The 12,962-nt window shown below is 50.5% G+C and overlaps 5 protein-coding genes across 5 annotated transcripts; 3 read left to right on the forward strand and 2 right to left on the reverse strand.

Annotated features, from left to right (window-relative positions):
* Nucleotides 1–1,538: 1,538 nt before the first annotated feature.
* On the reverse strand, nucleotides 1,539–4,476 carry BDZ99DRAFT_569997 (uncharacterized protein; the record flags this gene model as incomplete). The annotated part of the gene is made up of 4 exons (XM_033727945.1): nucleotides 1,539–2,166; nucleotides 3,336–4,083; nucleotides 4,141–4,278; nucleotides 4,336–4,476. The coding sequence occupies 4 exons, from the start codon at nucleotides 4,474–4,476 to the stop codon at nucleotides 1,547–1,549; spliced, it is 1,647 nt and encodes a 548-aa protein (XP_033577617.1). The 3' UTR covers nucleotides 1,539–1,546.
* Nucleotides 4,477–4,486: 10 nt separating this feature from the next.
* On the reverse strand, nucleotides 4,487–6,005 carry BDZ99DRAFT_462015 (acid protease). The gene has a single exon (XM_033719741.1). The coding sequence runs from the start codon at nucleotides 5,969–5,971 to the stop codon at nucleotides 4,892–4,894; it is 1,080 nt and encodes a 359-aa protein (XP_033577618.1). The 5' UTR covers nucleotides 5,972–6,005; the 3' UTR covers nucleotides 4,487–4,891.
* A 1,892-nt stretch (nucleotides 6,006–7,897) lies between these two features.
* On the forward strand, nucleotides 7,898–9,924 carry BDZ99DRAFT_560920 (uncharacterized protein; the record flags this gene model as incomplete). Its single annotated transcript, XM_033727302.1, has 6 exons — nucleotides 7,898–8,064; nucleotides 8,124–8,334; nucleotides 8,396–8,647; nucleotides 8,707–8,807; nucleotides 8,864–9,192; nucleotides 9,251–9,924. 6 exons carry the CDS (start codon nucleotides 7,898–7,900, stop codon nucleotides 9,922–9,924), a joined length of 1,734 nt encoding a protein of 577 aa, XP_033577619.1.
* Nucleotides 9,925–9,984: 60 nt separating this feature from the next.
* BDZ99DRAFT_343301 (uncharacterized protein) lies at nucleotides 9,985–10,293 on the forward strand (the record flags this gene model as incomplete). Its single annotated transcript, XM_033714401.1, has 1 exon — nucleotides 9,985–10,293. A coding segment is annotated over one exon (309 nt), but the record flags the coding sequence as incomplete, so codon positions are not given.
* Nucleotides 10,294–10,552: 259 nt separating this feature from the next.
* Nucleotides 10,553–11,513, forward strand: BDZ99DRAFT_570000 (uncharacterized protein). The gene is made up of 3 exons (XM_033727946.1): nucleotides 10,553–10,819; nucleotides 10,867–10,983; nucleotides 11,063–11,513. Exons 2-3 carry the CDS (start codon nucleotides 10,881–10,883, stop codon nucleotides 11,395–11,397), a joined length of 438 nt encoding a protein of 145 aa, XP_033577621.1. The 5' UTR covers nucleotides 10,553–10,819; nucleotides 10,867–10,880; the 3' UTR covers nucleotides 11,398–11,513.
* Nucleotides 11,514–12,962: the final 1,449 nt, after the last annotated feature.

Below are 12,962 nucleotides of genomic sequence, written 5' to 3' on the forward strand. Positions count from 1 at the left end.
GCTGAGTAGCTACCGCGGGTATCTCGCGTCCACGTCTGGGGTCCTGAAGATCCCCGGCATGCCCGGCGTCCACCAGTTCGTCCTCGCTAACGCCGCGCCCGAGCTCGAGGCCGCCTTCGCCGCCCGCGTCGGCCGCAACGGCACCACCAAGGTCCTCTTCCACGGCACGTCGCTCGACCGCCTGACCGCGATCCTCTCCCAAGGCCTCAAGATCTGCAGCGGGACGACCCTCCAGCGTACGGGCGCGGCCCACGGGAATGGGATCTATATGGCCGAGGAGCCGGGCACGTCGTTCTCGTACAGCCCGCTGCAGGCGTCGTGGCGGAACTCGAGCTACCAGAACCATAGGGTGTTGTTGGGGTGCGAGCTGGCGGGCAATGGGAATAGTGTCTCTCCCGGCATTCATGTGATTAAGGATCCGGGGACTGTGATGGTGCGGTATGTGTTTTTGTTTGGGAGCACAGCGGCGGCGCCGTTGGCGATTCACGTGGCGCCCGCGATGGTTAGTGCGTTTGCGGCGTTGAGGAGTGGAGCTGTTTGAGTGGGGGGGAGGGGTGGTTGGTGGTGTCTGAAGGGCTTTTAATAAAGTATGTGAATGATGGGAACTGATGTACAGGGGATGTTTTCATCTATTATGGGTAGTTTTTGTTTGGATTTGGCGTGCATTTCATGGGTATGGCGTAACTTGTGGGGGGTATATCATATAGATGGATGGATTGGATGTAGGTATCTTTAGGGCATTCTTCGCTGGTAGAGACGTTATGATTATGAGCAGGATCTAAGCACACAACATATAAAATGAATCGGCCTTCGGAATTGCACTCTCATCTCTTTCTAGGGAGCTGAAGAGGTTTGAAACATTGTGAATGGAGGATATGGTGAATCGAAGCTGAAAGAAGAGCTGAAGAGGAAGCCTGGAAAGGGTGTTGGCTTGCAGGCGGTACCCGTGCAACAGCACACGCTTTGTAACACGTTGTTATCTTCGAGTATGACAAGACTAGTGCGAATTCGGTTTCTCCGCCAAGTCCTAACCGTTAAGTAGGTGTGATTGTGCTGTCTGACCTAGCTATGTTGATCGCGGCAATGGCACTCGTTGCTACCCCCACGCCTTTCACGCTTCCGAGGTTCGTCATTAGGCATTCGTAGATCCAGTACAATAATTTTCCCAGACGACCTGGCAAAAGTCAAAAACAGCGGAACGGAAGACGAAGAGAAGTAGTCCGTCGAGAAACGCTACGAAAGCGTTGACAAAGATAGGCTTGACTATCACTCAGCTGCGCGAACCCTAAAGTACGGCCCAAAGCTGAGACCTGAATTCTGTTCTGTAACGTGATTTTCTGTATTTTCCCGGTCGCTTGGTCAATTTCTCCGTCTTCTTCGCAAGAGTTTCAGTGGCACAGCTCTTGACCGCTCGGCGATGGAACCCAGCTCACGGCAAACTGCATCGGAGACTGTCAGGACGGCAAACGTTGAAACAAACACTTCAAGTAAACCTGAATGACGAAGTCGCGTTTAGGAACTAGATATGCGGATTGCTACTCCAATCCTAGACTCGAAGTCCCAAAGCTGCCCACACAATACCCAAGCCGCATGTCATCCACGCAGAATTCCCTCCATCTCTTATCCTCGGGGCGGCACCTGCGAACATCATCACCGGTGTAGCAGCCGCGCTCGTGTTCACTCCGAGGAGCGAGAAAGTCTCGGGTTCTCGGCTGGAAAGACTCGTAATTAGAGCGGTTGGCCCTGAGACCATAGCGCCCGGTCCACTAATAGCACTAGCCGGTAGCGAGATGAAGCCTTGTGCAGAAATCTGACTACTTGGGGTAGTGGTGGTGATCGTCTGTCCGAGATCTGCTGAGCTGGGGGGGCTTTGGGGTGAAGCTGGTTTCGAGGCTGTGATCAACGTCCGTGGTAGGCGTTCTGAGGATGGAATCGGGGTTGAGACGGTCCCCGCCTCCTCCGTTGGTTTCGGCGCCGAAGCGTTCGCTTGAGATGGTGATGGTAGTGTTGCAGCATTGGAATCTGGCACCAGAATACTGGAGGGGCTGGTTGGGACGGACAAGGGTTCCTTCTCGGCCGGGGTTGTGATGGCTGGGATCAGTAATGAAGGGGCTGTTGGGACTGCGACGAGAGGAATGACGGACTCGCTCTTCAATGGAGGAAGCACTGGAGAGGACAACGGTGTTAATGGAAGTGCCGTAGCATCGGAGCTGGTAACACTAGACTCACTACCGATCTAACCCCAAGATGCCATGCAAATAAACACCCCGACGCTGAAGATTGATATCACTACCGATCATTTTGAGCCTTTCATTTAAATTTTAGCCCTCTACCATTCAAGTCTGTCAATATTACCACTCACGAATCAATCGACAACCCCCTGCCGCTCTCAATCCACCTCAAAACCTCTGGTCTCAGACACTGAAACAGAAAATCCTCAAGCCTCGGCCTACTCTGTATCCAAATAGCATACATATCATACTGCCTCGACTTCGGATCCTGCACAGTCGCCAAAAGATGCTTCAGCACTTTACGCGCTTCGTCGGCCATGGTGCCGCCTTCGATAACTCGTAAAAACCAAAGAAAGAAACCTCAAGTTGAATAAACAAAAACTTAAAAAATCCCCTACTAACACCCCCCAGAAATTTAGACGCATAGCATATACATATATATGTCCTAGGGCGGCGAAACAGAGACTAGGCAGAGCGTCCGCTTCGGAACTTGAGTCCTTGCTGACAAGCAAGCCGATTTGCTAGATTTGCTTGCTTGCTTGTTTATAAACAAGCAACCCAAGCCGAATCTAGAGCTGAAATTAAGCAAGCAAACAAACCGCGGAGATCAGATTTACTTGTTATTTGGTGTTATACCACTCCAATGTGCACACCCTCCGACCCCCTCTGCTCACGTGGCCCTGCGCCGCTGTAGCTGAGGTCGGCTCAGGCCCGGCTCGGCCTCAGCTTAGGTCTGCTCACCCTTGCTCATCCGCTACGGCGCAGTCTCACATGCATCCACCAGAAATATCAAGTTCTAGCGAGGGATCTCAAATCTGTCCCCGGGTCATACCATTTTGTAGGCCTCAGAAGCTCTAGCTCCTTTCCAGGGAGGATTCTCTGCCCCTGTCCTTACTAGTATAGAGTGTGCCAATCTACAACAATGACTGACCTCCGTCTCACCTTCTCGTCTCTTCTCTCGTGTCTCCTTTTTCATTTCCCATACAGTGGGAACCCTATACAGCGGCCTGTCCCAATAAGATCCTCAACTTTCCGAGATAAACCCCTTTTCCCATGCTTCTACTGACACCAATCTCATCAGCTACATAACACAGCACGACATACCTCGCGCACCCACTCTCCTAACTTCCTCGCTGAGCTCCTCAGTGTCAGCCGAAACCTGCAGGTCTAAACCTCGGGACGGCGACACCTTCGCCCGCAACTTTTCGAGCTCCATTCTGGCCCATTTCGCAACAGGGACGTAACTCGCATTCGGAAGATCTGTCTCATAATCCTTTAGCACCACCTCAATATCAGCCTGCCGCGCTGAATCTTCTGTCGCCGCCCACGCGGCACAAAGCGCTTGAGTGATGAAACTAGCTCCAAGCGGTCGGAACGGTGCTGCTTTCCGAGCGAGACTTACGAGTTCATCGGCAAAGAAGAGCGATGCTTCATGAAGTTCGTACAGTTGGGCGTTTGGTGGGTTAAACGCGCGGAGGATGTAGTTGAGGAGGGTGGTCAATTGGATCATGATGCCGTAGGCAACCTGATGGCGGAATAGCAATTTCAAGTAGTCTAGTGTCGGTAAGTTCTGTGGAACTTCCTTGGGAGAATCAGGAGATTCTATTTCGGCTAGGCACTGCTTAATCCGCAGTATGTCGATTCGTATATCTCGATATGCGACTTCGATGCCGAAACGATTCGGTCCGGGGTTTCGAATGTACTCTGCAATTTTAGCCAGAGAGTGTAGCTTCAAGGTTTGAAACATTGAGGCGTCATCGGACGTGCTTGATCGAGCCGGTCCGTATGCCTCTGCGAACCTTTGGAACCATGGACCGAGTCGGACCTTAGGGTTTGTAATACTGTCGATTATCTGAGGGTATGCGTGAGTCTTGTTGTTTGTAATCGTTTCTAGTCTGAAAAACCGTACCACAATCATACTTGAAATGAGAATCATAGCGATATCAAAGGGATCAGACCAATCTTGCTTTGATGCCACGGCGTTCAAGATGTGAGACAACCCTTCGTAGTGGTCGCCGTGTTTGGACTGATGTCGGCCTATCCAGTCCTGTGATCAACCCAATTAGTCTTGTGGTATTGATAATAACAGAAGAGTCTTGCATACCTGACATATTATCAGGAGCCACACGGCACATAAAGTGTCCGACGTTGCCTGTTTTGTCGGACCCTGCAAATATAATCTCAATGCCTTCATAGCGTTGCCATACTGGGCTTGAGCTTCAAGTTGTTTCTGTCGTGTATGCATCGAAGAGAAAGCACTTGCAGATTTTAACGTCATCTATCACCGACTGTCTTTCTCGAACTACTTTCTCTAAATTCCACAAAAGTATCTTTCCCATTCATTGTATCTCTTAAGACATAGTAGAATCTCTTGTCACTGTCGGACAGGGAGTCAGAGTTCCTGCATGCCTTTTTTCACTCTATAAGTCCCACCTCTTCAGCTTCTTCTGCAACACTCGATACACCCAATGTTGATCTATATTAAACCGTCTCCGACTCAGAATAATACATCCGACTCGAAAACATCATCTCCGTCCTCCCAACATCAAATACAGCAAGCATACTTCTCAAAAAGAGACTACCTAATATACCACCTCTAGTAGCATTTCCGTTCTGAATACCGCTGGAACAGCCCCTCTCATCAACATCCGCACTAAGAATCAATTCTTTCTATTGATACCAAACAGCTGGCCGCCAATTTCAACGCTTATATCAGGAGCCGTGGCGTTACATTGGGCAATAGAACCGCCTTTGGTCTTGTTGTAAACGGCCGGCGGATCGAATAGCGCGTTGATTGCTTCTGCTTGCTCTTGCGGAACAATGTTGGGTACGGTACCAGTGTCGACTAGATACTGCCCTTTTCCTGCGCCAGCTGCGGCACCGGTGAAATTGAGGCCGTCCACTGGGATGTAGTATTCAGAATACTCGGTACTGCCCTCTTCTCTCTCGATCGGAACTGTGGCTTCGGGGCCGTTTGTCGCGTTGATCTGAGCGTCATTTGGATCCGGTATGCCACCCAGAGTCATGATACCTCCAGTTTCCTTGCTTCGACTCATTGCGAAAGCGAAGATAGGCTTTGTGAGGTTTCGCTGGAAAATGGTGGAAAGGAGTGGTCTGTAATGCAGCAGATTGCAGTTCTTACTCGTGGCCTTAAGGGAATCGATGCAGGGGATATCTTTCGAAGGATCGACACCAGGGTATATCGTAGTTATACTCTGATATGCTAAGCCTATGAGACCACTCCACGGTCCATCATACGACGACTTTGCGTACGTCGCGAGACTCAATTGTTGATAGTCAACTTGCAAACCACCGAATGTCACATTCCCGACCCCGTGGATACCATTCATAACATCCCCGATCACGTAACTGATGTTTGCGTGAACATCCGGAATTGCCATGAAGGACGACGGGTCTGGTGTGTATTTGGGTCCTCTGTAGCCGCATTCACTCGATGGGATGGGGTCCCCGGTTTGTGGGTCGGCACATTGGGTGGAAGGGGTCATAAACCATATGTTGGAGGATCCGGTGTCTAGTACTGCATTGAGAGTGTGGTTTCCAATGCGAATAGACGCAGAGAAATTATCGATCCAGACTTTCTTGGGCGGATTGAGGGGGATGATGTACGGAGAGATTTGGTATTTGTTCGTGGGCGAGCGAGGGATGATGGCCGGCTTAGCTATTGTCTGCGAGATGGAGATGCTTCCTAGTAGGAAGAGTTTGAGAAGAGGCGAAAACATTGTGAAGATATATGGGCGAAAAGAAAGATGAGGTTTTGACGGACAGAGTGATTGTATTTAGTATTAACTGCGTGCGAGACTCGACTTTATATTCTCCCTTCCCCGACTGCACCTGCGTTGATCTTGCGATTGCAAGTCATATCCCTCCAGCGATGAGGTAACAACTTGCACAGAAATGTCCCAAACAAGGCGGAATAGCCAGCCATCAGCGTGCTAATGACACATGTGTCGTAAGCCTCGTCGTTATTCGAAGTGTCCGAAAGGTCGAGTTCATATGCACATCGAACTTGCTTACTCACATCCGCGCCATGTTCAGAGGCTCTTGGCCAACATCGCTCAAATAGGCAATAGGCAGCGCTTTCCACGTCATCCGGCTAGACCGGTATAGGTCTAGCCGCTTACCTTGCGCTCCTGAACCGCAGCTTCACCACAGCCACTTACAACGAACAACATCGATCATGCTGTTTAGTTCCCATGCATGTTGTTGATCAGATTCCTATAACCAGGTTTTAAGGTTTAAACTATTGAACGAGGCGTACTCGTAGGCGGAATTACGTCGTCTGCAATGAATTCGGTTCTTCAATGCGCTCGTGGCGTACTCTTTTTCAATGGCGGCTGAATCATAGCATTTCTCACTTACTGTAGCTTTATAAACTTTTCGTCCACTTTGGGGAAACCATCGCGCTGTACAATGCCTGCAGGACCCTCTAGTCGTGGCTGCGAGGCTTGCCGCAAGCAGAAGAAGTAAATTATCTAAGACAGCACTCTGTTATGCTCAATATGCTAATCCGAGATAGGAAATGTGATCAACAAAAGCCATCGTGTTCAAGATGTCTTCGTCTCAAAATCGTATGCAGCGGCAATGGTCAGCAGAGATTCAAATTCCAGGAACAGAATTCGATCTTTCCACCCACATCGAATCAACTAGCGCAGGGATTTGAGTCCAAGGCACTAGTCATCTTACCAACTTTAACCTCCGCAGGCGTGTCAGCCACCAACGCCTTTGTTGCCTCACTCCGTGTGGAAAGCCCGGGTTTTGATCTTAGCTGCTTTGGGGGGGCGATGTTTCCGCAGATCCCGCGGCGTCTGGGTCAGAACGACGCTTTAGATGCGTCTGTAATGGCATTGACCACTGGTCTCTTGACTTCAACCAAGCTCATTTCACTTATAATAATGCAAAGAAACTCTCAGTTCTGCACATGTGGTCATGAAAGTCGCAGGAACTCTTCTCCAAGCTTTGTGTTGTCAAAACCCCACAATTACTTCACTCTCCGCCGTCAGCATATCGAAGGCGGCCGGGGGGGAACGCCAGCGGTTGAATCGTATGGGTACATCCACTACGTTTCCAATTCGTCAACTCCATAAATCCATCAATGTGTATATGCGGGAATATGATACAACATTTTTTTTCCACGCTCCCGTTGCGGTTAGTCAGTCCCGCCGCTTTTGCGCAGGCGCGAATCAACCTCCCTTCACCCACCGCTCACGCTCTTCACCCTCCGCTCAGGTGCCTCTGCTCTTTTCCTACGATGGACCAATCATGCCAGCCGGGGACCAGCTGTCGTGTTGTATCTTTTTCGTCAACTTTAGACGAGGTGCGTGGGTGTCCAGTTTTGGGACCCAGGGGCGCCGAAACGGGAACCCTCCGAGATCATATGCGCACACAACGGCGAGGTCAGACCCTTCGCCCTCGGAGCATGTTGAAGACGAGGGTTTCCTCCTTAAGAGATGCTCCGCCGCCTCGTCACCCTATAAAAAACCTCCCCCCTCCTCCCGTCTTTTTCTATTCCTCTCCCCATATTACCTGGTCTTACTCCAAATCCCAGAGTTCCGTCACTGCAGCAAGCTCCTTCTCTCCCATTTATTTCCTTTTAGTTCTTGGTTATCCTCAACTCTTTTGCTCACGTTATTATCCTTGCCTTCTCAATGCAGAAGCAGAACTCAGCCGAGCTCTCAGCCGAGCTCTTCTTTGAGCGAGCTCTTGCGAAAGGCTCTGATAATAACAAGGACAGCGTTAATGGAGAAGAAGTCAAAAAGAAACTTCAGGACGCAACGGAGTATGGTCATCGTCGGGCCTTAGCGCTATGGCATCAGTAGGTTGATTAATCGGTACCTAAAACGAGGCCCTTTTCTGACGCTTTCGTTCCTATAGGTATCAGAAGAAGCATCCTAATGCTTCTCCAGAAGATATAGAGGCATCGAAAGATTTTGTAAGGTGCATTGCACATGGGGTTGACGGTCGCTATGGCGATCCTTTGGCATGCATGAACACCGTTGTCCAAATGTATAAGAACTTCACAGGTGGCTGGCAGCGGGCGAAGCACCCGAAGATAGACGAGAGAGTCACTCTTTCTACCTCGAACGTGAGCCACCACGGGTACCGACAGTTTTCACCACAAGGCCACTGTCACTGATGATATCTAGTATATCAAGTACGTGCTGACACCAGAACTCGGGCTTCCTCGGAAAAAGCGAGAGAGATGCTACGCGACTATGATCCACCTCGTTCATCTGGGTACGCAGCTGTGGAAAAACGACTGGCATAAGTATGAAAGGCCAGGAGTCAGAATAGAGCTGTGGGCAGAAATCCAGCTCCATGCATTCACTTCAGCTAGGGTAGGTGAATATCTTGAATCAACATGCCGCGCAGGTTCTGGCCGAGGCCTATACTATCGAGTAAGTGCTCTTGGTCATTGCTAGCTAACGCGCACTGTGCTCTAAATTACAATGAACAGGACATCGCCTTTGGAGTCTTCCGAAACGAATACGGAATGGCGGAATTTGCGATGCAAGTCGTGAAGGATGCTAAGGGTATGACGTTCACGCCTAATAGGAGGTCAGTGTTGACTACTCACGTGTCTCGCGTCCCTCGGGGAGGCTAATCACGAACAGGCCAGAACATTCTCTGCACGAAGGGCTAGAGCCTCGGCCACTGTTTTGGAGTCCCATCCTCACGCACCTCGCTATGTTCGTTGGGAAGGGGGCATTCCGAGATCATAAAACTATGGATGAGCTTCTGGATATCGAGCCTCCAGAAGACGAGATGTTCTGTCTTGAGTGGGACCCACGCGTGCTTAACACTCCCCTCTACCAGCGAGACGATGGCACAATTAATTCAGCCGGCGTCTTCAGCCAGCGCAATCGAAATTTGGGCTTCCGCGCCGGATACGCTCGACCACCTACAATTCATGACTTTAGGGCCGAGGGCCTACATCTCATCGGTATGTTCCCTCGTGTACCACTTTTCACGAGTTTTCCGTTAAATGAACATACACGCAGACAAGCTCTACTCATCGACTCAGAGGATGCAACATGGCGGACACACTGGCGATGACGCGTACGGCAATTTCTATGCGCCTCGAAACCCCGAAACGGACGGTCAAAACAGCTACCTCGGCGACAAGCCGCGCACCATTGTCAACGATATGTTCCGTGCCATGACCCTGTCTCGCAATCCGGAGCTGTGGCAGTCCTTGCCAGCGGAAAAGCAGCACGAGCTTGAGAACAGCCCGGAGTTTATCGCTATCGAAGAGGAACTGGAACAGTCCTCTTATGAGCTCAAAGACGACCCGGCGGCTAGAGATCGCCGAAAGGAGCTACACGCGCAGAAAAGAAAGCTTGTATCTGAGGAGCTCCGCAGATGCCAGAAGCTTCAGCCAAAGAAACTGCCCTCTAAGATACAGAAGGCCGAGCAGATGGGACACCACCGTACTCAATTTTCCCGGACTAGTCATCTGATGCCTCAACGCCGACGCCTGGCGGAGGATCTCTTCGCCATCGCTACCATCCGCAGCGAAAGAGGACGTGCAGTCCTTGGTGATATGATTGATCTCTATCAGCAGGACACTGAAGTAGCCTTCTGTCCAGGCTTGGAGCTAGAGAAGTGTGGCTGTGCGGCAGAGCGCAGTCAGCAGATAGACCGGTTTGTCATCCCACCCACCTTCCAAGCGTGACACGCAATGTCGACGGCTAACTTGATAATCTGAACCAGTAAACCAGCCCCGCAGAGATAGAAACACATATACAGCTGCTACAAGAAGCGACTTAGGACGAGCTATAAATTCGCGGAGCTGTGTTTTCCCTGCAGCGAATGGATCACCAGCGAGAAGGAATGGATAGACCATTGCCAAGCCCACCTGGACAAGCCTGAAGGGATTCCAACTCAATGTAATCCTTTCAGCTATGGTGGATGCCTGGCCTCCCCTAGATACTGCCCTTTCTGTCTCGGCGATACTGCGCTTCCCGCCACTTCTCTGATGCGTCAATTCCTTGACCGACCCGAATGGCAAGACCATGTTGAGCAACATATTGAAAAACTAGAAGACAGCAAAGCACCGACCTGTCCACATCTACGGGCGCTATGCACCATAGCATTCGAATCGGTGCAGGGACTGAAATTTCATCTTCAGGACGTTCATTGCTACGAGGCCAGAAGATTCAAACGGTCTAGCCCAGAGAACGAAGTAGATCACAGGCCTTGCAAAACTAGGATCTCAGGTGACACTAAACGCGACGATCTAAATCTGGAGATCACAGAGTATAAGTTTGTGGATGAAGCGGTCAAATTTTCGGGCGGGGAGGCATCCAGGAAGTCGACTACTTCCTCGATTAGCTCAAAGGGTTCGACCCCGTCGATTGGACTGGAATACTGCACCGGCCGAACGCGGTTCCGGGACGCCGCCTTCATCTACCTGCAACGATGAACTCGACAAGATCGATCCGAAACTTCTCGCAGAAGCGACGCCCCCATCTATCGGGTTAAGCGCCGTGGACGTCACCGGGCTTGACGAAGAAACGATTACGCCCCTGGACCTCGAGAATCCCCCAAGGATAAGATTACAACTCAGAGTACGTCTCAAAGGAAATGACTGTTTCTATCGCGCCTGACCATATAGATAACCCTCCAGCCATGAGAGGCATGTACGATAAGGACTATTCTCCGACCCTCCGAGTCTACGATACTTGGCTCGATGGGGCGTCCTTGGGCCCTGAGTTACCGTCCGGTCTCGAAGGTAGGCCCGTCCAAGTTATGCTGCTTTATCTGTCGAGAAATTCGAGGAACTCTTCGCTGACAGCACACCGCACAAGCAGTCCTCGCGCCCACCACCGGGAAAGATTCTCCTCCTTCCGATCTGCAGAACAACAGCATGGTTCCACTAAAAGACTGCGGAGACGACAACATTGGGGGATCAAGAGTTCAACAGCAGGACCTATCTCACCCGTCGGCGGCCTCCCTACAGGCCGTTCGCGAAGAACTAGTCGACGCAGAGTTGGAGGATGACCAGTATTTCGTTGAGCGATTTCTCGGGAAGCGAGTACGCCGGGTCAGAAGGCGCAAGATTGCTGAGTATCTCGTCAAGAGTGGAAAGGATACACGGAGGAGGAAAGCACCTGGGAGAATGAGGCGGACATACACGAGGATCTGATTAAGGAATACGAGAGCAGAAGCGTCTCGGCATCTTAAGATGGTTTAGGCTGAGGATTATCTGTTGAAGGAGTTGTTGAACCATACATATTCTTAAGTTAGACCAACGCTCTTCGGTATTACTTCATTTCACCATTTTTTGAGATCAGCTTGAGAATTCCAATAGGACCGTCATAGATGTCTCCTTCTTGATACCAAGCGCCGCTTCGAAGCTCGAGTTGTTTTCCAAGGGTGTCAGACATCTCAGAACCTATGCTCGCGCTAGAAAGATTCGCTTTCGTTGGATGAAGAGTGCTTCTGAGAGGTCTTCTTGGTAGCTTCCTTATCTTCCAGTGGAGTCTTCAGCTCTTGAGCAGACTTCATTTTGATGTCCCTATTTTCCACCTGGACTCCGCCCTTGCTGCTGTTGGGACCTTCTTGGCCTCCCTCGTGCAGTAAGGTAGCTTCAGACTCTCCAGATGGCCTTAAGTGAAGAGTGAATTCGGGCACGCAAGAGTCATAGATCGAGGGTGACCGAATTGGAAGTAAACGCGGTGTTGCCGGGCACATTCTGAGTAGTTATTTCGGGTGGTGATTTCGGATTCCAACCTTGCATGCAGTTAAGCCAACTGAAATAGACCCGTTTGTGAGAAAAAGCTTGATGAGTAAGGGAACAGTGCTGGTTGGCTTTGCTGGGCGTCGGGAAAGGGAAAGATCAGGTAGCTTCGACGGATAAGTATTATTTATTCCTCAAGAGGGCACAAAAGGTGGCCCGATTGAGGGCCTTCCCATCGCCACGAGACATTGTTCTTGTCCCCCTAGTGGCCGCTTCTGGGTCCAGCAGGAGCAAACGTGGGTATCCCATTCCCAGACCCTTTTTGCCAATCGCTTAAGAACATGAGGTCTGGAACAAAGAGACCGACCAAATACAGCAACCCAGTCTGAGCAAAAGCGCTACATCATTGCTCCGCTTCCCGATCGTTCCAAACCACAAGCTGGCGACAAAAACACCTCCATCTTATCACCGTCCGCTTCGTCTGCCGCTGAAAGTCAGCTAGAGCAGTCCTTGACTACGAGTTCATGTCGTAGTGCTGTACGTAGCAGTCTGTTCCTGGCCAAGGCGCCAAGCACAAGCCTAGCATAAGAAGGAAGAATTCACTGCAAGACAATCCTGAGAAAGTCTGGACATGTGGTAGTGGACTTTTGCTATGTTTCGGGTAATGACAGCTCCAACACGATGGTCAACTGCACAGCCAGAGTAGATGAAGCGAAGCTGAATACCTGACTTGTCATCTGGATCTTACGCAGACACACAACTGCTAGGCTGTTAACTAAAATTCGTTTGGGGTGCCGCCACCCCACGCAAGAAAAAGTATAGCACTGATATTGTACATGCGCTGCAGAATAAGCATCTTTGCATATCGTGCTCCACAAGCTCAGAAGGCCTCAATTATTGGCTGGAACTCATTGGACTGGCTCAGGTTTGCTGTGTCGATATGATGAGTACGCGGGCTTGCCCGAACCACACTCAGGTTGAAATTGATGTGAACTCTGATTTCTATAGACGTCTAGCTAGTTGTATATATA

Source organism: Mytilinidion resinicola (assembly GCF_010093595.1).
Source record: "Mytilinidion resinicola strain CBS 304.34 unplaced genomic scaffold BDZ99scaffold_8, whole genome shotgun sequence".
NCBI lineage: Eukaryota > Fungi > Ascomycota > Dothideomycetes > Mytilinidiales > Mytilinidiaceae > Mytilinidion > Mytilinidion resinicola.